We start from the raw sequence: 26,854 nt of genomic DNA on the forward strand, positions 1-26,854 counted from the left end.
TGTCGGCAGGCAGGGGGTCCGTCAGCCAGGACTGCTTTCACTGGGGCAGAGCTTTGAGGATGGCGTTGACCTCCTCAGCAACGGCTGTCAGGGCAAACTCAAACTGGTCCTGGAAACAACAAGAGGAGCCCCAAATTACACAAGACTGGAAGCCTTTTATTTACAATTGGACAAAGATCCACAAAGAATATGTTTAGGGCAGGGGTCATCAACCCGGTGCCCGTGGGCACCAGGTAGCCCCCAAGGACCACATGAGTAGCCCTCAGGCCTGTTCTAAAACGGAAAATTGAATATTGATATTATCTGTTTCCCACCTTGTTAAGTCATTGTTGATAATTATTGTGAGAAATCATTAACATGATCAGTGTCTTCACATAGATGAGTATCATTAATCATTAATAATCAGATATAACTAAAGGCAAACTGAGCAAATTTGTTATTTTAGAGTGTATCAAACTGGTAGCCCTTCGTATGACTCAATACCCATGAAGTAGCTCTCAGTTTCAAAAAGGTTGGTGACCCCTGGTTTAGGGCATCTCCTCTCTAACTGGGACGTTTTGGGACTGATTGGTGGGATTGCTGTCGACCAAATACACACAGAGATACACTGGTAAGAGCCAATGAGGTTTAACCATGCATCAGCTCATTTAAATAGCTCACGTTGCTGTGTTGTGTCAACAGTTAACTTGATTTAACTTGATTTAATATTATATGTGGTGTTTTCTTTTGCGGGGTGCAAATGTTCCACCAAAACAAGTTCCTTCCTGAGTATTTAGCAGAGCCACCGTCGCTGCATCCCCAAGACCATTGTGATTGGGTTAAAGCACATGTGTCGAACTCAAGGCCCGCCTATCAGTTTAGGTCACAATACATTTTGGCCCGCCTAGATGTGAGCCAAACCAAAAGGACAGGAAACGTTTTTTCAGACTGCAGTTATGCAACACTCAAAGCAGAATTTGCCAACTTTGAGACTCACAACCAGAGAGTTTACATAAACAGGTTGTTGTAAAAAATGTATTCATTGTTCTGCTTGATTTGCTAAACTATGATGGCTAAGGAACGTTTTTAGGGCTTCATGTCGACCAAACTGTTAGTGAGAAAGCCATATGAGACACGAATAATACAGTCAAAGGTATTTGACTTTTTCGGTTGAATAAAAGCATGTCAAACATGTCTGGCCCTTAATGGGATTCTCATTCTCCAGCGTGGCCCTTAGTGAAGTTGAGTTTGACACCCCTGGAGTGTTTTTTTTTTCTTTCTCCTATCCCAGAATGCATCTGTGGTGTAGCCAGACATTACTCCCCAGCGCTGGCTGTGAGACTAGGTTTGTGGAGGCGGACCTTGGTGCGGACCATCCCGGGCCGCTGGTCTCGGACGTGCTCCAGCGTCGCAGCGATGTCGATCTCTTTCACCCCTGCACCACAACAGGTAACACACACACACACACACACACACACACACACACACACACACACACACACACACAGAAAGAAACAAAATGAATGTTGGAATACATATGTGTGTGTGGTGCTATATTTGGGTTAGGAGAAGATCGAAAATAACATGATGTACAGTACAATTATTTCTTTTTGTGGAAATTTCATATTCATAAGAAAAAATGGGCAAGAACCAAGCCAACTTTCATTACTGCACTTAATTAAAGAATTTCAGCTATATAGCACCATATTAATATAAATACAAAAGGCTATTAAATGATTATAATATGATGCACATAACACAAACTCTAAAATGTAAATTATTTTGTTATGGTCTTGTCTTCTCTTTTGTTCCTGTTCTCTTCTGTTTATGTATTTGTTTGTGTATGAAAAAAACCCTGGTAACACACACATTTATTACACACTTCTACATCCTCAAAAACTTAAGGAAGTGCTGGGTGGATGGTTGGGTAGGTGACTTTCATTTAGTTTTATCTTTATATTATGCTAATTTAAAAGTGGTTTTGTATACATAACAATAAGACTAATGCAGATATTGTGGGTAAAACAAAGGGAAGATGCTGGCAACAGGGTTTCTGCTTTTTTGGCTCCTGATCCTTCTCCAAGTCCTTTGATAGTGAACATCTTTCAACACCAATAAAACACCCAAAAATAATCTGATGTTTCTCTGACACCAGCGTGGTTGTAGCAGAGCACTGTGGGGAGTTGGTAGATCAGAAATCTACTTGATCGGCCCAAATCCCTCGTTGTTTTTGGTGATAAACAGCAGCAGAAATGCCCCGATAAAGCTCACCTTTAGCCATACGGTTGAGGACCATGTCGATCAGGATGTAAGTGCCAGAGCGGCCGGTACCGTCACTATGGAAACAACACAAAGCAAACTGGAATGTATACAAGTAACGATGAGTTCCTACTTATTAATTAGATTGCAAAAAGTCAAAAGTCTTTTATAATGGTGTGTTGCTAAAATGTTGCTTCTGTCTGCCACCAAGTGGATCTATGTGGAACTGCAACAGAGTGTCTGTGTGTCACTGCATGACGGGATTTGTAGTTTAAATTAAACTTCTTTTGTAGTTATTTATAAAACTGTCAGTTTTGTTTATTGAAATTTTCAACAAACCCGTTTCCATACAGGTCAATACCTCTATACGTGGAGAGATAAAGAGATAGTATAATATTGATAATAAATATTAAGTAAATAGGACATAAAATAAACAACAACAATAATAACAAAGTAAAAATTAAGACATGAAAAAATATAAATAAAAAAATAGCAAAAAAAATAAGTTTAAAATAAAAAAATAATTAAATAGAAGGAAAATAAAATAAAAAATACAACTTATTGTAAAGAAATGTAAATAACATAAAAGGACTGAGCCTTAGTGCACGCTCAACCAGGTGAGCTACCCGGGCGTTTACATAACGCACACATTTTCTCATTCCTGCCATTATCTGCTGTTACTGATGAGAAGTCCAGGGTTACCTGCAGTGCACGATGATGGGGCAGGAGCGTCCTCGGTAGCACTTATTCACCTTCCTGAAGAGAGTAAACACACACGCACAAAAATGAACATTTAGTTACTTTTCTATGACGTTTCTGGGTATATTAATTAGCATTTCAGTAGTTTAGTATCCAAAAATAGATGCTAGGGTAAATTATCACAATCAGACATCACAGAAAAATGTATTATCTCTGTCATAAGTCATGTTATGTGTTGTTACAGTGTTGTTAAATGTTACAGTATGTGGGACAAAATGACTTGAAGGATTGATTTGCCGAACCTTTTTTGTTTTAGCCATACAAACAGTATGCATGATAGATGGATTGATGGATAGATAGATAGACAGATAGAAAGATAGATAGATAGACAGACAGACAGATAGAAAGATAGATAGATAGACAGACAGACAGAAAGATAGACAGACAGACAGAAAGATAGATAGATAGATAGATAGATAGATAGACAGACAGACAGACAGATAGATAGATAGAAAGACAGATAGATAGACAGATAGATCGACAGACAGACAGACAGACAGACAGATAGAAAGATAGATAGACAGACAGACAGACAGAAAGATAGACAGATAGATAGATAAGGGAGGTAAAAAAGGGGTAAAGTTGGGCGATAGACCTTCTGCTGCAGCCACATCAGTCCATGATCATTTTTGTGACTATGCAACTGGACTCAGACTACTAGCTGCAAACCACAAGAATGACACAGACAGATATGTTGAAAATGAAACCACCGCTGACCTCCATCGCTCAGGGAGGAGGACGCAGGACGGGAGGAGAGGAGGGACAGAGGAGCAGCGGGGGAGGTTAATGGTGGAGGGGAGGGAACAATACGGGCTCTTCATCGAGGGCTCGGTAGAATTTAAAAATGTTTTTAACACCAGTGTTGATCCAATGTCTGGGTTTCCGTAGTGATAACACAATTATTTCTTCTTTTGACACATTGATAAAAAATATGTTTCTGTCTAAAAGCCCTTTCAACGTTCTCAGATGTCTGGCGGATTCCATTCACATGTTTGAAAATGGAAAATCATTTTCAGTGTACGTCTAAACATAATACTGAGAAAAATCGATTGACAGCCCTAATGTGAACACAACAAGCGTTCGAGGTCCTGTTGGTGTCTTTATAACATAGTTTTCTGACATGCAGGCGTCAGCGGTACCTGCGGAAGTCCAGCAGCGGGCGTGTGGAGGTGGGGATGCCCTGCGCCGGCCAGCTGAGGAAGTGGAACTGGGTGAGCGTCCGGGTCTCCTGCGTCTGCACGTTCTTCAGGTAGAAGCTTCGCACCAGGAAGTCGTTACACCAGATGTGCTCCGACACCAGGTTCACCTGGACGGGAATCAAAACCACAGCTGCTGGCAACGAAGTTTAGACGCCAAAACGACTAGTTAAGATTAAAACACTCCTGAGGAACGAACATGTGTTATAGGGCTGGGCAATATATCGATATTATATTGATATCGTGATATGAGACTAGATATCGTCTTAGATTTTGGATATCTTAATAACGTGATATGACACAAGTGGTGTCTTTTCCTGGTTTTAAAGGCTGCATTACAGTAAAGTGATGTACTTTTCTGAACTTACCAGACTGTTCTAGCTGTTCTATTATTTACCTTTTCCCCACTTAGACATTATGTCCACAGTGCTCATGATTATTTATCTAAATTGTCAGCCCTATAATATCGCCACAATATCGACATCGAGGTATTTGGTCAAGAATATCGTGATATCTGATTTTCGCCCTATCGCCCAGCCCTACTTGAAATCTCTGTGTTTTATAACCCGCTCCCTCCCCCGATCTCACCTCGTAGATGTGGTAGAGGGACGATCCCTCGTCGGGCCAGTAGCGGTCGCACTGCTTCTCTCCGTCCTCCACCAGAGCGGTCATCATCACAATCACGGTGCAGCCGTTCTCCCACACCATCTACACAACAAACACACGCCGCTAACTCCAGCTCATCCCTTCTACATCACATGAGGTCAGGCAAAAAAAATCATGCACACACTCAGCATTTAAAGATCCATGACCCACATGTTAAATAAATGAAATGCTAAATAAATACTTGAGACTCAACTTTGCCTGCTTCTCTCCTCTCATTTCTACATCGGCAGGCTATTTTTTTTAGTTTGTCCTCACTGTTGCCAGCAGTTTGGAACCTTCTCCAGTCACAAACTGAAAACTTAAATTGTAAATGAATCTCACTGACCTGCCAGAAGTCGGAGATGGTGTGTGACAGCGGCCCTTGGGTGGCGATGTAGGCCGGCATCCGGGGGTCGTGCTCAATCTGAAGGCAGGGAGCAGGGGGGTCAAAGGTCACCTTGGAGCTAAGCACAAAGTCTCAGTCAACATGGAAACCAGCTGTGATGGTGACAGCTCCATTGGGTTCAGGTCACTTTAGGTGAGAACCCGATCCGACCCAAATAAGAGTGTTTTTCACTCAGATATTTAACAGACCAGCGAATGTTTTCACCGTGTGACATTTGTTCACAGTGTTTGGTGCGTTTGACAAAGTGCAGAGAGTAACAGGCTTACTATGGTGCTGGCGTTGATGTAGTCGGAGCGTGAAGGGTTGACCTCCGCTTTCAGCTTCACCCTCGAGTGGTCATCTGAAGGACAACAGTGACATTCAACTCCTCAACATCAGCTTTCCGCCTTCTATTCATGAATATTAATATTCTGGATGTGTGCATCATTTCGAGACGTGTTGCGTGTCTTTAGACTCACAGGGGACAGAGTCAGGGCAGCGGTTCTTCTTGGCGTTGGCGTCGCTCTGAGCCACAGAGACGGTGCTGGGCTCGGCCTGGTAGGAGCACAGAGCCTCCCACTCCTTCATCAGGCGGTCCTTGTTCCTCAGGTGGTCCTCCATGTAGGCCTGAGGGAAGTTAGTCACAGTCAAATCCTTCTTCCTTCTCACGCTGTTCACTCACAACAAGCCTGTGCTTCTGTCAAATCTTTTAAAGTGAATATTTGTATAGATTGTATGTGTTGTTGTGAGTATTTATCTCATCGTTATGCTGTATAAATAACATTCATCACTAGGAATTTCTCAGTAATATTTGCTACTAAAGTTATATTATATTTTCTCTGAAAGTCAGAACGACAAAATTACATGGAGGAGGCAAAACAGAATTTTCATGGAGTGGAATTTAGCTAATTACTGACATGTAACTTTTTTAAGAACTTAAAACCTAAACCTTAAAAGGACATAAGATGCGGTTGAAAGGTCCAGACATTTGTTGGAAAAAAGGTAATGAATTGCAATATATGGCAGAATATCGGAATATGTTTATAATTGCAATAAAATATTGTGACAAAAGAATACAGCAACGTAAATGGATCACAAAGCATACAACAGAAATAAAGGAAGGAAATAACAAGAGGCAAAACTTTTCATGGACTGGAACTAAGCTAATGACTGAAATGCACTTTTATTTTACTGTGTGTAAAATTGTTTTAAGAACCTTAAACCGTAAACTTTAAAAGGCTGTAAGATGCGGTTGAAAGCTCCAAACTGCCAATGGTACTACTATAAACATTTTGGCGATTTGCAGCTCAAAAGAAATCTTTGGCGAGTTTGGTTTGGTCACCTCGGAAACGTTAGTTACTGAAATATTGTTGAATAAATGATTATATGCAAACTAAATGTTCCAAATGTATTGATTTATGTGAAAAGAATTCAGGAGGTAAACTCCTGTAGAAAGTCAGAGCATAGGCGGAGGGTTATACTTGTGTCTCCCAGGGTTCCAGTGGGCGGTACCGACCAGTATCATGTGTCCGGTGGAGATGTCCATGTTGGCCTGGGCCGGCTCCTCGCACCACGACGGCGTGCTGCTGTGGGAGCTGGGACTGGGCTGGGCTCCGTCGCTGAACTGGGACGACACGCTGCTCACCCTCGAGTCGGCTCCCCCGCCTCCTGCTGCTCCTCCAACTCCCGCGCCAGCACCTCCTCCTGCTCCCGCACCTCCTCCTCCGCTCGCTCCCCCCACGGCGCCGAGGGCAGCTGCTTCCAGACGCCCAAAGGCTCCTTTGGACGCCATGTGCTGGCGACACAGGTCCTGGTGAGCCAGGTATGCATGCATCACTGCTTTATCACTTTAAAGTGCTCTTTTATGGGTTTTATGAATAGTTTTAGGTCCATTTAATGTGCTTCTGTTGATAACTTTTCTTACATTTTCTTTTTTTCTTAATTATTGAGGTTTGATCATGTTTGCTGCAGCTCTGCATAGTGCCGCCAGCGTGGACAGCTATCGTCTAGAGCTGCAGAGATTAATCAATACATTTTTTGGTTGTAAACTATTACATTAATCGACAACTATTTAAATAATGCATTTAGTTTGAGTCATTTTTTATGAAACAAAAAGTAAAACTTCTCTGATGTCAGCTTGTTAAATGTGAATATGTTCTAGTTTCTTCTCTCCTCTGACACAGTAAACTGAAAATATTTGAGTTGTGGACTGAACAAGACATTTGAGGACATCATCTTGGCCTCTGGTAAAACTGTGAAAAATGTGGATCAGTATTTACTGATCCACATTTTTCACAGTTTTCTGACATTTTAGAGACCAAACATCTCATCCATTCATCCAGAAAATAATCCAGAGATTAAAGGATGAAACTAATGGTAAATTGCAGCCCTAATATCATCGCCTGTACCCTTTGGGTGCATGAGAACATTTTATTCATTGTTAAATAAACCTAAACTAATAAATCAAATGATTGATTGTCTTTTATTTGCCTTTTGTGCTTTTTAACAAGTTGTAATCTGACTGTAATTTGTCAGTTTCATAATAACGTTGTTCTCTATACTTAGAGCTGGGCAATATATCGATATTATATCGATATCGTGATATGAGACTAGATATCGTCTTAGATTTTGGATATCATAATATGGCTAAAGTGTAGTCTTGGCATTAGGGTAAAGTTCTGAACTCACCAGACTGTTGCAACTGTTGTATTATTTGCCTTTACCCACTTAGTCATTATATCCACATTACTGGTGATTATTTATCAAAAATCAAGGTTTTTGGTCAAAAATATCATGATATTTGATTTTCTCCATATCGCCCAGCCCTATCTATACTACAAGACGTTGCTGTGGCTTACAACTGTGTCTTAGCTTGTGAGGGTGACTAAACATTTCCTTTGTTTAGAGCTGAAGACATATTTGTAGTTTTTGGAGCTCTCTGCTCACCTGGTACTCCTGGTGGTTGAAAGTGCCCCCCTCTGGTCCCAGACCCAGCTTCTTGACTGCCAGACGGTGGGCGTGGTGTCGCAGGCAGGCGACGGTCATGGCCGCCACCAGGATGCTGCCGATGCAGGCCATGGCCACCAGCGTGGCGAAGACCGCGCGGGAGCCGCTGGGCTGGATGCGGGTCGCCAGGGGCATCGACTTCCCATCATTCCTCTGTGGCACGGAGAGAAGGAAAGACAGACAGAGGAAAGGAAAATGAAGAACATATTCAAGCATGAACTAATGAGGGGGAAACAGGTTGGGTAAAAAGAAGTGTGAGCGGGAATCTCTTTCTTTTATTTCTTCCCATTCATCTCAGCAGGAACCGGGGACAAAACTCTGCTTTCATCTTCCTCTCCTTTTCTTTCCTCCTCTCCACACTCTCTCTCTATTTCATTTCTCCTCCTCTCCTCCCTTTCTACCATTTTTCTCTCATCCTTTCATCTTCTGTGTCACCCCCACACTTTCTCTCCCCTCCTTTTCATCATCCTTTCTCCCTCCATTCTCTTTTCTCCTCCTCTCTCTTCTCCTTGGTAGAATTGTCTCTGTTGACCTTTCAGACCTCCTCCTTCCTCTTCGTGGGCCTCAGGAATGTGAGGCGCTCTCTCGGTGTGTGTGTGTGTGTGTGTGTGTGTGTTATATCTGAAAGACATTAAAGTTGGAGCTGGGGGGGTAGAAAGGGTACTTCACCTGCTATTATAAAGGGGCCCCGATGGGGATCAGTGTGTGTGAAGCAGAGGGAAAAAAAGAAAATGGATGACCAGGCTACATGTGGTTGACAGCGGTTTACTGCTTCACGTTTTTAGAAGAAGCTCCACTGAGACTTGTATTTCATCACTAGTCAAGTTTTCCTCTCTTCTCTTTAATTTATGGAGCTATAAGCCAGTTAATTTATCACTGCTCCTTAAACAAGAAATAAATCCTTAAAAAAGGCCATAAAACAAATGAAACTTGCCTTAAAATGTCTACAAGTTGTACAACAGCAGTTACAACTTCACTTTAGAAGGACATCATAACAAGTATCATTAATGCTTTTGTGTTTAGGTAATATAGGAAATAAAATACCTGCAGTAAAACTCACTAATAATAGCTTCGGATACATTACAAGTATCGATATAGTTATAGTTATGATGATAAAATGATTATTATTATATAAATAAAAAAAAAATACTACCTGAACTGGCTACTGAGTACAAACACAATGGCCTGATAATATTAAGTTTATTTCAGGAATATGAATCAAAAAGCATACATAATCAAAAGCACATTAATGTCACTTGATCCTGAACAGAATTAAGAAAACATAAGAACTTTGAGTGGATACATGTCACTATAAAGTGATTATTAAGTAATCTTTAACAGAATATTAGACTGTTTTCGTGGGATACAAGTCATCAAAAACATAAAGTGACATAAATATGAATTAATAACATCAGGCCGACCTGCTTGATTAATAAACTCTGCATTGATGTAATACTAATAACTTGTTAATGAGTTGATTTGTATGTTTTCACTCACCAAACGCACGATGCAGAGCAGCTTTCCTGACCTCCTACTGCACTGCATGGACCCAGCGCCGAAATATCAAGTTAGACTGACTGTAAGCAAACTGAACTTCCGGACTGACTTTCAAAATAAATGTTCTTTTGTACAAGTCTAAATGAAGATTGCCTTCCCAGATCATGTTCTTGTTGCATTTAAGTATTTTATAGTAAGTAACAAAGTACATTTACTCAAGTATAAGGTATTTCCATTTTATGTTTCTTTATACTTCTACTCCGCTACATTTTGTAGGCACTTATTGTACTTTTTTCTCCACTACATTCATTTTAAAAGCTTTAGTGACTTTACAGAGTCAGATTATTAACACAAAATATAATCAACTAATAAAGGATAATGTGTTATTAAAGATTGAACAACCAAGCAGTATATAAAGTCATTAGAATGAGCTCCACCTTTACCAGCTGCAACATTTCAGTGACAAACTCACATATTATTCTGCAGAATGAGTGCTTTAACTTTTGGTAACATAAGTATATTTTGATGCTAATTATTTTGTACTTTTACTTTAAGGAATTTGACTTGTAACAGAGTATGTTTTATACAGTAGTATTACTACTTTTTCTCATGTAAAGACTCTTCTCCCTCATTTCCTCCACGTTATCCTTGCATTAATCCCATCGTAACTTGATCTCATTTTGTCTTTATCCCTCTCTTCTCCTCCACCTTTCACATGAAACCCTCTGTGCTGCCTTTCTTTTTGCCTCTGACAACTTTTCAGGTGTCACACACAAGCACCCACCTCTCCCACGCCGCTCTGCAGCACCTTCAGGCCCGTCTCAGACTCCAGGAAGTTCTTCTCTGCAACTGCAGGGAGAAAGCGTTAAAATAATACCTAGACAATATTTGAGAGACACATTAAAATATGCCTGCAGCTTTCTCTCTGGGTGACAGTATTTGAAGCAGTGTACTGAAGTAGTAGTAGTAGTAGTAATCACTGAGGTGACGTACTGGCTTTCTCTGCCACATCTGCAGCCGTCAGGTTCTTGGAGTTGGGTCTGATCCTGAAGGTGATCGCAGGTCCCACAACGCTGCAGAGGACCAAACACAAAAGCAGATCCCAACGGGAGTTACACACAGAGCTGCCAAGTAACTAAGTACATTTACTCAAGCGACACTACACATTTGAGGTACTTGTACTTTACTTGAGTCCTTTAAATTTTCATACCACTTTCTACTCCACTACATTTCAGAGGGAAATATTGTCATTTTAACTGCACTACGTACAAATAAATGATTATATGTTGTTAAAGATTAAACTATCGAACAGTATTTACAAGTACAGCTGAAATCATTAATCGATTCACAGAAAACAGAAAATGAATTGCCAACCTTTGTTAAATTTTTTGGTAATATTTTACATTTGGGAGTAAATTGTTTGTTTTTCAAGTTTGCAAACCAACTTGCTTCTAATTAAGCCCTGTGGGATGGATGAAGTATTTTGGAATTTGAAATGAACTGCACTTTATTGTATTTAATGTGGGCTCCATGAAGAGTATGACTCATTTTGAAGTTATTTAGTATTACTTTTTTTTTTATTGCATTATCTTTATTTTTACAATTCACGCTCGGAAAGATCAGTTCCCTGACTTTCTGATGTTTTTTTGTTGATAATGTGACATTTCATTTGCTTGCTCTTCTCTTTTAATCTTTACACTAACATATCCTGTGTTGCATTTCATATTTGTGTCCTTTGAAGTTTTGCCAACCAGCTCAATTAAGTATTTTTGAGCAGTTTAATTTTATTATTATTTTACGTGGACTCCAGGAAGACTTGCAACCACTCTGTGGAAGTTATGGGCTCTTAAATGAAGAATTACAGACAGATATAACTGGTGCAGATCACTTTTAGTAGGTGGTGAAGAGATTAAGAAAGAAAGCAAGCTAGAAAAAGCATAAGCAGAAAGAAAGCAGTGAATTACTTCCACATCTAGAACATCGACACGCAACGCTTCACAGCTCCGCCACGTTTTACCTGTCTCTCAGCGTTGAGATTTGGGCCAAGGTTTAGGGTAATCCCATGAAATAACAGACAAGCAACCCGGGAAATGAGTTCACATACGGAGGATCCAAAGGCATCAGGCCAGCAGGCGGGGGGGGGGTTAAAGGGAGGGTTCATGACCGCCGTGCCCCCGCTCCTACCTGATGTTGATGAAGGAGCCGGTGGAGAGGCCAATCCTCTCCGACAGCAGCTGCAGCACTCGCACACCGTCGTTCAGTACAAGGGGGCTGCAGCGACAAAACACACAGACACACAGACAGACACACACACACACACACACACACACACACACACACACACACACACACACACACACACACACACACGTAAACACACATGTACACACACACACACACACACACACATACACACACACACCCTCAGGGGCTCATCGGAGTGCCAGTTACAGTGAAGGTTCTAGTATTTATTTATTTTAAGACTTTCTAGTGTTTCTCCACCATCACTGATAACTTCCCTTCCTTCTGTCCTCCTTGTGTCTGTCTTTACCATCATTATTTGGTTTTCCTTTCTGTCCTTCCTCCTTCTCTTTTTCTTTGTTTCCTCCTTCCTTTCCCTTGCGAACATCTGTAACCCCCCCCATTCCTTAACCTTTGCTTCCCTCTTTTTTAATTTCCCCACCGTTCTGCCATTATCTTCTTCTTTCTTTCCATCACGCATTCTTTCCTGTTTCTCTCATCCCCTTCATTATTTTCTTGCTTCCTTCATTTCATCTGAACTCATTTCTTCCCGATTTTGTTCCTTCCGTTCTTTTTCTTTCTCCTTTCCTTGTCTTCCCTCTGCTTACTTTCATTACTACTTCTTTCTCACTTTCCTCCTTTCCTTCCTTTTACTTATTTTCCTTTGTTTCTATATTTTATTTTCTTTTTGCTCTCTTATCTTTCCCTAATTTCTTCCTTTTACTTTCTTTTCCTCTTTCCTACTTTCAGTCGTTTTGCTGTCACTCTTTCTTTCCAACCCTCCTCTCCTTTTAGTTCTTTCTCCTTCCTCTCCGATTTGTTTCCTTTCTCTTTTCAGCTCATCTGACAGCAGAAACGTCTCTTCGTGGGTACTTTTACTTTTGTAACTTCAGAGGCTTCTGTAACTTTATAAATGCACTCCTTCCAGCGCCAACTCTTCTCCACACACACACAAAAAGAACTCACAACATGAAGACAACGGAACAACATCCACAACTTGAAAGCCCAATCATTCACACACATCAAGTCTTGTGATTGGTAGAGGCAGCGAGCGTACGCTAGGCTACCTCTGATTGGTGACGATGTAGCCGTACTCCTCGGCCTGGGCCGCCACTTCGCCTTTCCTCGGATTGTCCCTGTTGGCTGCGACAGCGGGGGTCGAGTCTTTCGGGGCTCCTCCAGGTTTGGGGGGCTTGTTGGTGGAGGGCGGAGCCTCGGGGGCCGTCATCTTATACGCCATTGAACCCTCTGTGACCTGACGGATAAAGATAAATAAAGACATTCAATTAAAGAATAGGTTCAAATGTTTTTCATGGGGATCAAATACTTACTACTTCCCTTTTCTGCTACTTGTTTTTATATTTTACTTTTTGCAGCTGTAGTTACTTTCAAAATCTTTTTCAGGAATAGATGTTATAACACAACTTATTTATAAGACAAGAAAAAACAAAAGTAACACGCTCACCTTCTTTCCTGTGGCAGCATTCTTCCCATATTCCTCTGAATAGGGAAAAAAAAATCATAAAGAATACAAGAAAAATTATTTTTGTATGTGCATTTGGACGCAATACACATACAAACAGTATATTATAATACAGTGCAAACCTAGAGGTGGGTTTGTTATCTAAGATTAGCATAACATTTTTGTTTCTATCTCATTTTAAGATCCAGATCTCATTGTGACAACACAGGAAAACAGTTAGACGAAGAGGCCTCTGACCTTTGGTTAGTTTGTGGGCGTAGGAGCTGTCCAGCTGCAGCTGCTTGATGGCGGCCGGCAGGTCGTCTTTCTGCTCGGGGGACAAGTCCTTCACGTCCAGGCCGTAGTGATCCAGCAGCAGAGCCAGCCTCTGCAGAGAGCGCTCTGAAGAACACACACACACACACACACACACACACACACACACACACACACACACACACACACACACACACACACACACACACACACACACACACACACACACACACACACACACACACACACACACACACACACACACACACACACAAATACTGACGGGAGTCTTTACTGGAACTTAGCTTCCTTTTTCATCATCTCCACATTTCAGAGGCCTCTGGTTACTTCGCAGATTCAGATTTTGGCTTCGCTCCACTCCTTTTTCAAAAAAATTGAACAATTGTTTGATATAGTTTTTTTCTTTTGGTGTGTTGCAACGCACTTATTGTTTTTTTGTATTATATTTTATTGTTGTTTTTTGTTTGAAAATAAAGAAAGATTTTACATTAAACATGCAGTGGGAGAAGCACTCAGATCTTTTATGTAAGTAAAAGTAGCAACACTACTCTGTAGAAATACTCTGCTACTGGTTAATGTCCTGCTTTCAAATGTTACAGATATTATTAGCATCAATATGTACTTAAAGTATCAAACATACTTAATTTGCAGAATGGTCTATTCCAACAATAATAATAATAATATTATTATATAATGTTATATTATTGTATAATATGCGCACACAAAGTGATATTATTATATCACTTTGATGTTGCAGCTGGTTTAAACTGATTTATATATATATAACTTTATATTTTACTGGGTAGCTTGGGCTAGGGGATCAATAGTTTTCTTGATATAATAAGGTCATCATTTATTTGTCGATTTTAATTTTATATTTTGAATCTGAATCTGCAAAGTAACTAAAGGTATTGAACTATTGTAGTGGAGTAAAAAGCACAATATTTGCCTCTGATATGAAGATGAAGTGGAGTAGAAGGATAAAGTAGCAGAAAATGGAAACACTAAAGTCCAGTTATACAGTTATTATATAATAAGTTATTTTCCAGCACTGCGTGTTTGTCAAAATTTCAACTTTAAAGGAACTTTTCACACGTGTTGAATGTTATCTTTATTTCCTCTTCTCTCTCACCATCCAGTCCGGACAGCGCGTCGTACTCTTCCTGCGCCTTCTTCACCGCCTGCTCCTGCTCCTGCTGCTCCTGCTGCTGCTGCTGCTGCTGCTTGCTGAGCCGAGCCACCTGGGAAACGTAGTCCTCGCCGTAGTCCAGCGGGAAGTCAAGCTCCGGGAAGAAAGAGGAGGAAGAGGAGGAAGAGGCGGACAGTGAAGAGGGAAATCCTGCAGCTGCTGCGGCTGCTACCGCCCCTCTGTGGCGGGACAGGGACTGCACAGGGGAGGAAGAGGAAGAAGAAGAGGAAGAGGAAGGGGAGGTGAGGTAAAAGGACAGCAGGTCCTGGAGGAGCTGTCTGTCTCTGTCCAAAGGGTTTCCTCGGGATCTGGAGCGAGCGGGCGTGGCGAGCAGCGGGAAGGCTGGGTTATCGTCCAGAGAGTTGAGCGAGCGCTCCTCCTCCTCCTGGTAGCCGTACTGCTGCTGCAACAACACACACACAACACACGGGAGGTTTTCTACCACTATGGGCCGGAATAAATCCACGACAATCTGAGAAACACACACCTCTGACATGTTATGCCTTGACAGAAGTGCAAAAAGCTCCATACAGTTGCATAGTTATGTTTATAATCAGGATAGCTGCAGGTATATTTGATTTAAGATGCTTTAAAAACCTTTTTAAATTCTGTAAATCGTTACAAAACAAACCCTCTGTCATTGTCTATTGTCTTTTGATTTAACACGTGTGCCAAAGTTCTATGATAAATAAAATGTGAATAATGTATTACCCATGACAAAATGATTTAATAGTCAGAATTTGAGGCATTTTAATAAAAATGATAAACTTTTGGATGCAGTTGCAATATGGGTGAGCTTAATTGGAAATAAAACACCTGGTACTGTGATATATGATCACAGAGAGATATTCAGGGAGTAGTTTCCCACCTGGTTGTAGGTGTAAGGGTCCAGCAGGGGCGTCTGCATGTGGACGGCGGACCGGGACGGGTCCAGGATCATGTAGTCCTGTCCGTACTGCTGCATCATCTCAGGGTCAGCTGGATCCTTTGGGCCCTGGACCCTCCGCTGAGTGGGGCCCGACAGTCTGGACAACCTGGGGAAAAGATGGTTCTAAATCTTAAAAGTTTTTTCGTGTTGTACTTCATCACTGATTTGTCAACATGCTCCTTCCTGCTGGTTTGTGTTGTGTGCCGGACGGATGCGGTCAGTTTTCTTACTGGTTTGGCGACTTCTCATGAGGTTTGGAGCCGACCGTGGGGACGCGGCTCAACTCTCGGCCGATGATCGCCTGGGTGACGTCGTCTTTCCAGGTCAGACCTGGGCGACACAAATGTCAGCCATATCTTTTTTTTCCTCTCTTACGCTGGTGAGCACAAGTTAAAGCCTGATTCTCCTGAAGGCTCCAAATGTCACTAGAAGAGACTCACCTTGCACCATCAGGTCTTTGAGGACTTCCTGCAGTCTGTGCAGGACGGGGACAGACACCTGGTACTGGACGGGCTCCTGGCGAGGAGCCTGGCACTGTCCGAACAAACCGTCTGCACAGGATGAGAGCCAACAGGTCAGTTTCTGAGGACAGGTCATTGGCTCACATTTAGAAGCTGATGAGAATTTTAAGAATCCTACAACAACAAAAAAGAGACTTTAAACTGTCACTTTCTGAAAAAATAGTGACCTTATTCTGCAGGAGTAGATGTAAACTAAACATCCAATTAAGACGCCGCATAATGTTTCAGGAAATCCTCTCCCTCTGCTCCTCCTGTTAAATAAAACAACTGGCTTTCAGTTCCCAAATGATCCCTCACTGTTAAAACAGCGTGATCAGACTCAAAATGGCACTTCACATCAGTTTATACTCTGTCAAGGCAGGATTGTAATATTTTGGAAGATTTAAACAGCCACAATTATTATTATTTTCCTCCTCCAACGCTTGCACATTTAACTGCAGGCTCAAAACAATAATGATATAATATTGATTTTATTTGCCAAGTCATAGTAGGTCATAATGGAGTCTAAAAAATAAGTAATAGTATAGCACTGTACATGGTTCACATGTATACATTTATTTTATCTGGATGACATCTGCATTGCGCCGAAAGTGAACTAAGTTTCAACTCTTTTTTCCCCCCCGCTGAAACAGCAACCATCTGTGGGATTATAAATCTGACTTTGTCACTTATACATCCATGAAGATAGTTCAGGTTTTATCTGCACAGGTTTTGAGAATATCTGTCTGTGACATTTCTGTCTCAAAATCAACAAAAATTCAACACTCGGCCAAATAAAACCAAAACTATCTGCTTTGCTATTTACCAGTAGGGGGGGTCGGGAACACACAAGATAAATCAGAGGGGTTCCAATAAGATCAGCAACAACACAAAACATCTCTACTACAGAAAATATGTGTATTCCTTTTCTAATCTTTGCTATTAAATACTTAGATAGATTTACATCCTCAGGCCTCATTGCTTCACAAGAAAAAGGAAAAAAAGGCTGGGAACGGTGAAGTTTGGTAAACTGGTCCTTGAACTGCTATGAAAAGCCAACGCAGCTTAGCATCTCTGTAGGTGAAAACATACGAGCCCACCTCAGTCCACCTGAGTCTGAAACTGCTGCCCAAATATAACGCAGGGTAGACACAGACTTAAACAAAAGCAAAAAAAGCATTTACATATCTACCAAAAAACCTCTTTTATAACCAGAAGAATTCTCTTTTTCCATCAACACAGCAGCTCAATTATTTTACTCAAACCAACACAGAGCTGACGTTCACCGAAGGAACAAGGAATATACAACAAAGATGTACATGAATATGGCCGTCATGTACTAATAAGTAAGTAGACACACATAATAAACCACATACACAGGCACACATAACACACAGACAAAGGCACACATGTACACACAATATAGTGTATGCAAATACACACACACACACACACACACACACACACACACACACACACACACACACACACCAGGCAATTGAGTACCAATACATGAACAAGCCTGCAAATACACACTCAACTTCACACATGTACACACACATAGTGAAGCAGAGTGTGTGTGGGCCGTGGTGAGTCATCCCCTCTGTCTCCCTCCACCTCTAATCAAACACACACGCGCACACACACACACGTCGTCAGGCAAGTGATGTCACTGTTGTCATAGAGACGGCCAGGACGAGCTGCGACTGGCGGAGAGCGGCTGACGGAGGGAGACCTTGTTTATGTTGCACTCTCTCTCTCTTTTTTCTCTTTCACTCCCTATCTTCATTTTTCACCTTTCTGGCAGTGTGACGAATATCAGAGACAAACTTATTTCAGGGCAAACACAAACACATCACTGTCTCACTCACACACACACTCACCACACACACACACACACACATACACACACACTCCAACGCTCAAATGACGGCTCCGACTTAACACACCCTTACATTTAGTAGTTAGGCTACGTCTGCTGAATTTAAATTTCTGTTGATTAATTAGATGACAGGTTTCAGATCTTTAAAGAAACAAAATGGGTTGTTTGTTCAATGCAGTCTGGAATATATTTATTTTACTCAAGCATTTCAGGTTCAACACAGATTAAAAATGTTTAAGTGCACAAACGGGATCACCTTGAATAAAATGCACTCTACTCTAATGTTCTAAAGGTTTAACAGATTAGATGTTTAAGGACACTAAATATGTAGTTTTGTTAATGCAGTCTGGAATGTATTTATTTTGCCCAACATTATTTTTAACACAAATTTAATTGATTCAGTTTAGTGCAGCCTGGAATCAAATAGATTTTACTCAAATATTTAAGATTACAGATGTTTAAGGAAAACAAAATGAGTCATTTTTTGAATGCAGTCTGGAATTAAATAAATTTTACTCAAATACGCCAGAGGTTTAAAACAGAATAGAGATGTTTCAGGCTATGAAATGCATTGTTCGCAATGCAACCTGTTACTCTCTCTGCCTTTTTACACACACTCTCGCTCTTTCATTGCACTTGCGCTTCCTCAAAGCATCATCAAACACACGGCGTGAGATCTCACAATGAATGCTGCTTATGTTCCCTAAATGTTCCAGTCTCTGGAAACAGGGAACATAACATCCTCTAGGTGGACACAGAAACATGCCGCCATCAATAATTCAGCTGCCTCTGAAGGCTGAGACACACAGGTGTACGCTCACGCGCATGCACGCTTCTGTAATGACATCCTAACCATGTTTGAGCCAGCAGGAAGGAAGCAGGCTGAGCCGTGACGGCTAACCAGCCCCCGACTGTTTGATGGACAGGAGACACGTCACAGCTTCCTGAAGCGTGTTGCTGCAACCAGAGCCTGCTGGGAGTGCTCACTATTGGTCCATTTACTATTCTCGTCACGCTGCATTCAGAGTACTGTGAATAAGAGCTTCCGTGAGGGGAAGAAAGTGTACACGTCAGCCACCCCAGAGGATGATATCTGAGAAGTTTTAATTTGGCTTCATGAATACGTGATGGATTATGGATTATAAAAGATATGTTTAGATTTCTCCTTCTTTCTTCTTTCATTCTTGTTGCTTTCAGATTGACCTTTCCACATAAAACTGTATCCGTTGACGTCTGTCGACTATGAAGAGTAACCGGTACATTTATTTTGGAATCCACTTGTTGCTGTTGAGGTTTTTCGTTCACTGTTTGTCAGAAGTGAAAAACCAGCAAGTAAAACTAAAACGTTTTCCGTGTTTTCTCACTCTTCATACTGATAAACGTGTCTTTGTCCCTGTAAATATGGTGTTTCTCTAGACTGGAAAAGAGGAATGAAGATTTGTTTTATCTTTGTTTTCCTGTCTATTATATCTGTGATATTAAGACCAGAATTTTTAAATGTTGGCCTAATATAAATATTTGATATGTTAATTTCATTTTCTGTCTGATGTTGTGCAGGGTAGAGGCAGTTTGTTTGAAGAAGTGCTCTGCATGAATCTGTATCCTTGTACACAGCAGGCTTCAGCTGTGAGGATTTGTTTAAAATGTTGATGGAGATGCTACATCAAAGCTGAGCACTGATGTGGGAGTAATGAACGCCCTTCGGCCAATCAGAATAGAGTTTTATATGCTCATAATAAATGTTAGTTTGTGTGTGGCTGCTCTAATATTTCAACATGTGATCGCAACAAGGTTTCACCCTGTTCTGGTTCCTCTTTATGCTCTGAATGCAGCCAGAGTCATTCTTACAGCCGCCATTTTGAGATGTTTTACATTAAGACACGCAGCGTAGAATGCAACAACAGGTACAGCAGGTCAAACTCTGGACGAGACCGTTTGTGACGGAAAAGTAAAGCTTGAATACTCACCGTCGTTGCACAGCTGATCTCTCGGACAGAGATTCTTTTCAAACAAACAACCTGCAGACAAATACAGAAAGATGAATTCACACTGAGAAACATTCATTAAAAAAAGAAGCTGCTAACTCACCGAAAAACAACCAGTGTTCCTAGAAATGTATCCAGCTAACCAGCATCCTTTAACACCAATCTTTTGCACATTTTCTGCCTGAATTTCACAGCTAAATGTATCATTATTTGACTAGAAATAAATAAAACACAATTTTTTGCTAGGTCTGGTAATGACCTAACAAAAAATGTGGTGGTAAAAGAGTGATTAATGAGTGTGCAGAATTAGTTTCAAGGCATTTTAACACTACTTTGTCAGATTAAAAGCAAATAATAGATGCAATTTCTTGGGATACAAATATGGACAGGAATGAGTTTAGGTAACTCCAACCAGAGCAGACAGCTGCATAGGACATACATTTTGTGTTGCTAAGTGATAAGAATATACACAAGTGTTAGAGTTGACCTTTTTTCCAGACCTTAATCTGTTTCGAGGCAGTAAAGGGCAGCAGATGTAAAGCCGCTCGCTCCGTTCTGTTTATTCACGTCTGTTTGCTCTGTGTTTTCATTAAGGATTTATGTAATCCGGGTGTATTATTCACGCCAGTTAAGGAAGAACACCTCGTCCAGAAATACAACCTGCACAAACACACGCCACTTAATTTCATTTCAGCTGTTTGAAGAGACTTTCACTCCCATTTTAATTACCGTTTCCACTCTCTTGTGATGTCAGAGTCCTCAAAAGTGGCACTGTGACATCACTAATTTTGGCGGGGACAAAGGGTGCAGCAGAGCAAACACATTAACTGCAAAATATCTCCTCTTATTAAGTCATTTTCTCCTATAAGAGCACAAAGAAAAGCGTGGAAACAATAATTAAAATGGAAATAACTAAAAACGGACTCAATTGCAGACAAAAAAATAAGACTTTCGATGTGAGTAAACCAGAACATCTTTCAGGTAAACCTCAGTTTTTGGTGACAGGATTTTCTTCTCTGCTAAAGCTTCTCCTGATGCTTTCGGCCAACCAAATCTGTGTTTTTTCTTCTACCTGAAATCTATAAAAAGTCAGACAGAGCATCAACGACATGACTGCCAATGCAGCGGCAGATACCAGAGAGGGAATCTCCATTAAAGGAGGGAAACGGAGATGCTGCTAAACATAGAGCGAAGAGATTCTCCTTCCATCCATCCATCTGCCCGCCCGCCACCCCCTCGGTCCAAACTCCACATGATGACTAATCTCTGCTCTGTCCTCTCTCCTCCACCCACACACCTCTCCCATCTTATCTCTCCGACCCTGTCCTCTCTCTTCATCTCTCTTCGAATGTCTGTTTCTAGGAGATCATCATCTTGTTAAACTCGTCCTGTGACTGTCCATCACTGTTGCCACTAACACCACACTCAATCAGCTCCTCTAATACCCAACATTAACAGATAATTAGGAGAAATTTCAGCGTGATTGAGAATCTAATGAGAAGACTGATTTGCTGTGGCAAAAGTAAAAGTACTCATTATGCAAAAAATAGTCAGTGACAGAGAAAGGAAACTTTGTATTACACAGAAGTGAAGTCGCAAAGATTAATCGATTAGTTGTCAACTATTAAATTAATTGGCAACTAGTTTGAGTAATGTTTTATGAAAAAGCAGTAAACAATTCTCTGATGTCAGTGTGTTAAATGTGAATATTGTTCTAGTGTCTTCTCTCCTCTGTGACAGTGAACTGAATATCTTTGAGTTGTGGACAAAACAAGACACTTGAGGACGTCATCTTGGGACTTTGGGAAACACTAATTGACCTTTTTGCACCATTTTCAGACATTTTAGAGACCAAACAACTAATCCATTAATCCAGAAAATAATCAACAGATTAATCGACAATGAAAATAATCGTTAGTTGCAGCTCTACACACAAATTAGAATATTCTTTTCCACTTGTTTTAAGAAAATAAGACTTAAAGCCTCATTCTGAAAACCAAACTGAATCAGTCAGAAAGAGATTTCTGCCGTCAAGTTGATTTAGCAGCAGTGAAAAGCTTTTTAATACACAGAGTCATAAGAACACACTCAGCAATAAGCTCTACTGTTTGATTCAATTTCACCAGAATCCCATGAAAATGGCTGGACTCAGAGCCAGTGGTCTGTGGTTTCAGCCAGCAGCAGGTCTTTACGTTTCTCAGGGGAAACTCCTCCAGCTTTTCTCTCCCTACTTCAATCACAAACGTCTTTCTCCAGCTAGAACTAATCAGAGAGAGAGAGAGAGAGAGAGTCGGTGCTGTGGAGAGTCACTGTCTGAGGTTACGTACAGCACCAGCTCCATTTTGTTTTATGAGAAGGTGTGGCTCTGTCTGAGCAGGATCACAGCCAACAGAATTAAAGCACAACTCTGTGTCCTCACATCGTTTCTAATAGGAGACATTAGAAGCCATTTTGAAGGTTTCACATAAATCAATCCCATCATCACGTCCTGTTCAGACTTCAGTTACTCAAGGCTGCAACTCAAACCAAAGAGCAGAACATCAGCTCATAAAAGCGAAGGAATATAAATCTGGAGAGGATTTAAAAAAAGTTTATAATCTAATATTTTGATTAAAAAAACATAGTCTAGGCGGCATTATGTTACTTTGATAAGGCATTTGCCATAGTAAATAAGCGTGACCTCTTGTGGCCGTGCAAATAATCCTGACTTTATCGAGCCACAAAACCAAACGTGTCCGACTTTGGTACAGGAAGCTGGAGTTTACATCTCATCTCAGAGTAGCAGTCAACATTGGTTTCTTTTAATCCTTACCACAAGCTTTCCCTAACCTTACCCGGAGACTTTCAGTTCCCTAAACTTAACCAAAGCTTAAACATTCAGGTGGCTGGTCAGAAAATCTCAAACTGGTCTTTTAGACATGAGCTCTCGTCGCAACACTAAAAGAAAACAAGGAGCTGCAGTGTCTTTAAGGTTAGCAGGATGACTCAAATCATAACTCTGGGGCAGATAAAGCATGGGAATAGATTTGGCGTCTAAATGAAGATCTGAAGAAATTTGAGATCAACAACTATAACAAATAAACCCAATGTGGAAAGAATACCACTTCAGTTTTCAGGTTTTCTTCAGCAATGTTGGTGACTGCTGACAGCATTAAAAAAAACAGACCAATATTGGTCCAATGTGCTTCATGTGGAAAAGGTTATATTAAAAAAATCAGAATGACTCATCATGAACTCCAGCCTCCCATCATCATCATCAGTGTCTCTGTGCCTTTGCTTTTATCGTCCATTATCTGCCAGTGTCATTTTCATAATGGTGCTGCTGGCATCTATGGTGGCTGCTGTGTGAGAGTGAGCTCGTCCTCTGGTCTGCTGGGCTGACGGAGGATATTTAAGGTGGAATGAGTCAGCCAGGACGGAGCTCAATACAACCTGCATGGTGTGGCAGAGTGGCAGCAGAGGCAGCAAGGCTGTAACCCTCCTCACCTCAGTCAACCTTTAACTTTATACCGGCTCACACTAATCACTCTGACTGGAGCTCTCTACACGCAGTATTTCAAGGATATGTCTGCCGATATTCTGTATTTTTCTTCTTGTCAGCGAACCACAAAAAAAACCACACACACCAAAAGGTAATTTATCTTCTTCCACTGTGCCTTAAAAACAGAAATACTAGTCTGCATTGCCTCTGTCTTCACAGCGCTGTGGAGTAAAGGTCTGGCCACACCACAGATGCATTCTGTGATAGGAGAAAAAAACACTCTGGGTTGTTTGCATTCCTTTGAACCAATCACAATCGTCTTCTGCTGCTGTCTCACTAAAAATGTTTTTCCTTTTTAAATTATATTTAGGCTACAGATGAAACATTCAACCGGTGGGATAAAAGGGGATTTAAAGGCTCTGACACACCAACCTGACGGCTGACGGCAGAAAAGGCCGTCGGACTGATCGGTCGGCTCCCCGAGGTCAAAAAAGTGCCTCGAAACACACCGAAGCGACGCCCATTTGAGCGTACGTTCTGCGCGTGCAGCAGGCGGCGCTAATCTGTATTGTCGACCAAAAAATGAAAACCGGAAATGACGGAACATCTCCTAGTAAACACAGAGTACAGAGCACGCTGTCGTCAGTCAGTGTTTTCATCAGAGAGTGTTGATCGTAGTCAAGAAGAAGAAAGAAACTACCATGGCTAGTAATAAGAAGATACTGGCGTTGTCAGCTCTCTGGCTTCTTCTTGTGGAAGAATTACTGATTCGCTAGTCAAGGGCTAGCACTCCACCAATCAGATTGGTCCTTTAGTTCAACAAGTTGAATCGGCCAAAATGGAAGCCGACGGCTCCTCCGACTGACGACGGCACAGAACACACCGAACAGACTCGAGTCACCAACTTCGCCAGACTGTCTGACGACAGATAATGGGGTTGGTGTGTCAGCGCCTGAAGTCTCTGCTGTTCAGCAGAGAGCCATTCAGACTGTTCGCTATTCGCAGTGACTGATCGCTGTCCGTGGTGCTGAAACACTCAGAATGTTCGCTATTCGCAGTGACTGATCGCTGTCCGTGGTGCTGAAACACTCAGAATGTTCGCTATTCGCAGTGACTGATCGCTGTCTGTGGTGCTGAAACACTCAGACTGCTAGCTGTTCGCAGTGACTGATCGCTGTCCATGGTGCTGAAACATTCAGACTGTTCACTATTCGCAGTGTCTGATCGCTGTCCATGTTGCTGAAACACTCACACTTTTCGCTATTCGCCGTGACTCATCGCTGTCCGTGGTGCTGAAACACAGACTGTTCACTATTCGCAGTGACTGATCGCTGTCTGTGGTGCTGAAACATTCAGACTGTTCGCTATTCGCAGTGACTGATCACTGTCCGTGGTGCTGAAACACTCAGAATGTTCGCTATTCGCAGTGACTGATCGCTGTCGGTGGTGCTGAAGCACTCAGACTGTTCGCTATTCGCAGTGACTGATCGCTGTCTGTGGTGCTGAAACACTCAGAATGTTCGCTATTCGCAGTGACTGATCGCTGTCTGTGGTGCTGAAACATTCAGACTGTTCGCTATTCGCAGTGACTGATCGCTGTCCGTGGTTCTGAAACACTCAGAATGTCCGCTATTTGCAGTGACTGCTAGCTGTCCATGGTGCTGAAACACTCAGGCCATGTTAAGCCCCGAAAAAAAGTAGCAACACGTTTTTTTAAACTGAAAGAGGGGTGTGCTGAACACACTTTTGTGCCTTTTTTTAACCTCCAGTTTACATACACGCCTCTGCTGATTGGGTATCACATGTAACACAGTTAATAAACAAGAGACACACCCACAAAACGAGAGAAACCGTTTTACACCGTTCAGAAACGTATCGTTCAACCAGGAAACCGTAGCAAAACGGTTCACACTGTTTTGAGATTGAACGTGCCCTTCACTGTTCTATTAGAGTGTTCGCTGTCTGTGGTGCTGAAAAACTCATTGTTTGATGTCCGTGGTGCTGAAACACTATACTGTGTTTAAACAGGAAGCCCTTGTTGTAAGTGTGAGCAGAGGAGTTATGAGTCATAACTTCGGTGTCATTAACACAGTATATAAGCCTGTATTTCAACGGATTTTTCTAACAGTGTCCACTGTTCATTGGGTAAATATTTTATTAGATAACTTTCTATTATGTGATCATATATTGGCTACATACAGGCTCCAAACAAATCAAAGCATTTCTCTCTCTCTGTCTCTTATTTATGATCTCTCCCTCTCCCTGTCTCTTCTGCTGTTTGCTTGTTGTTGTCGTTACAGACTCAACAACAAAACATCCGAGCTGACCCACGGTCATAGCATTTGCGTCAGTGACGCAATTTAGCGCTGGTGTACACAGATCGGAGGCAGATGAGCCGAGGAGAGCAGGAAATGCAACACATATAAGATGAAGTCAGGCAGCTTAGATTGATCTGTATATGCACTACGCCATAATAAAACTTAGTTTTATATAAATATCCACAGACTGGGATTATTACAGCCAAATAATCCCCTATATTATTTAGTTAACACTCGAGTTTAGTACGGAACACATGGGACGATCGAGCAATTTAAAGCCTTAATTTCCACAAATCCTGCTGCATAATTAAGAGAAATACAACTACAATATCATAGGAGAAACTGTAGATTCTATAACATCCTTTTATAACGATAAACACAGCAACATAAAGTGATACGAGGTCACTCTAAACTCGCTGCTAAGTATAAACTGCAAAAAGGACTTGTCACGGGGGAAGTCGTGATTTACGCGCCGCCCTGCCTGCCGCCCGGATGGATGCAGCGAGTTCATTAAAAAGGGAAGTGCATCCGTCTCCATCGCTGTTAGATCACACCTGATATCTGATGCGTCTTACCATGTCGGCCGGCCGCGCAGAGACGGCAGGAGGCCGTGAGGAGGAGGCACAGAGCTGCCCAGAGCCGCGAAGACCTCATGGTACATCCAACATCCACCGGAACGACGAGGGAGAGCGGCCGCTGCTGCTGCGGAGACTGAGGCACTTCTAGCAGCTCTCCATCTCTGAGGCTGCTGCACGGTTCTGATGGAGAGGAAATGTGTGAGCATGAGTGTGTGTGTAGAGAGAGAGAGAGAGAGAGAGAGAGAGAGGGAGAGAGAGAGGGGGGGT

The 26,854-nt window shown here is 41.7% G+C and overlaps 1 protein-coding gene across 4 annotated transcripts; it reads right to left on the reverse strand.

Moving 5' to 3' along the window:
• LOC120554741 (receptor-type tyrosine-protein phosphatase-like N) lies at positions 1–26,854 on the reverse strand. 4 transcript variants are annotated; one of them, XM_039793760.1, is made up of 23 exons: positions 26,585–26,848; positions 20,193–20,243; positions 16,284–16,394; positions 16,074–16,173; positions 15,784–15,949; positions 14,859–15,318; positions 13,688–13,831; positions 13,433–13,467; positions 13,035–13,222; positions 11,911–11,997; positions 10,720–10,799; positions 10,511–10,575; positions 8,170–8,382; positions 6,740–7,033; positions 5,703–5,850; positions 5,511–5,584; positions 5,185–5,262; positions 4,782–4,901; positions 4,137–4,303; positions 2,941–2,994; positions 2,251–2,315; positions 1,341–1,414; positions 1–109 (listed from the first exon to the last, which is right to left on the reverse strand). In XM_039793760.1, exons 1-23 carry the CDS (start codon positions 26,661–26,663, stop codon positions 38–40), a joined length of 2,925 nt encoding a protein of 974 aa, XP_039649694.1. In that variant the 5' UTR covers positions 26,664–26,848; the 3' UTR covers positions 1–37. The 4 variants fall into 4 exon arrangements, with proteins under 4 accessions (XP_039649694.1, XP_039649695.1, XP_039649696.1 ...); XM_039793761.1 differs by having other exon boundaries at positions 38–109; positions 14,859–15,315; positions 26,585–26,854; XM_039793762.1 differs by having other exon boundaries at positions 38–109; positions 6,740–7,018; positions 26,585–26,853.

Source organism: Perca fluviatilis, chromosome 24, assembly GCF_010015445.1.
Source record: "Perca fluviatilis chromosome 24, GENO_Pfluv_1.0, whole genome shotgun sequence".
NCBI classification, from domain to species: Eukaryota; Metazoa; Chordata; class Actinopteri; order Perciformes; family Percidae; genus Perca; species Perca fluviatilis.

What these genes read in the sequence shown, in the direction of transcription:
- LOC120554741 (XM_039793760.1), bottom strand. Translation starts at nt 26,663, where the DNA reads ATGAGGTCTTCGCGGCTCTGGGCAGCTCTGTGCCTCCTCCTCACGGCC. An exon ending in CGCGCTGTCCGGACTGGATG is followed by an intron (nt 13,832 to 14,858) that starts GTGAGAGAGAAG and finishes TGTGTTCTTCAG; the next exon opens with AGCGCTCTCTGCAGAGGCTG. An exon ending in CCGGGATGGTCCGCACCAAG is followed by an intron (nt 110 to 1,340) that starts GTCCGCCTCCAC and finishes TGTTGTTTCCAG; the next exon opens with GACCAGTTTGAGTTTGCCCT.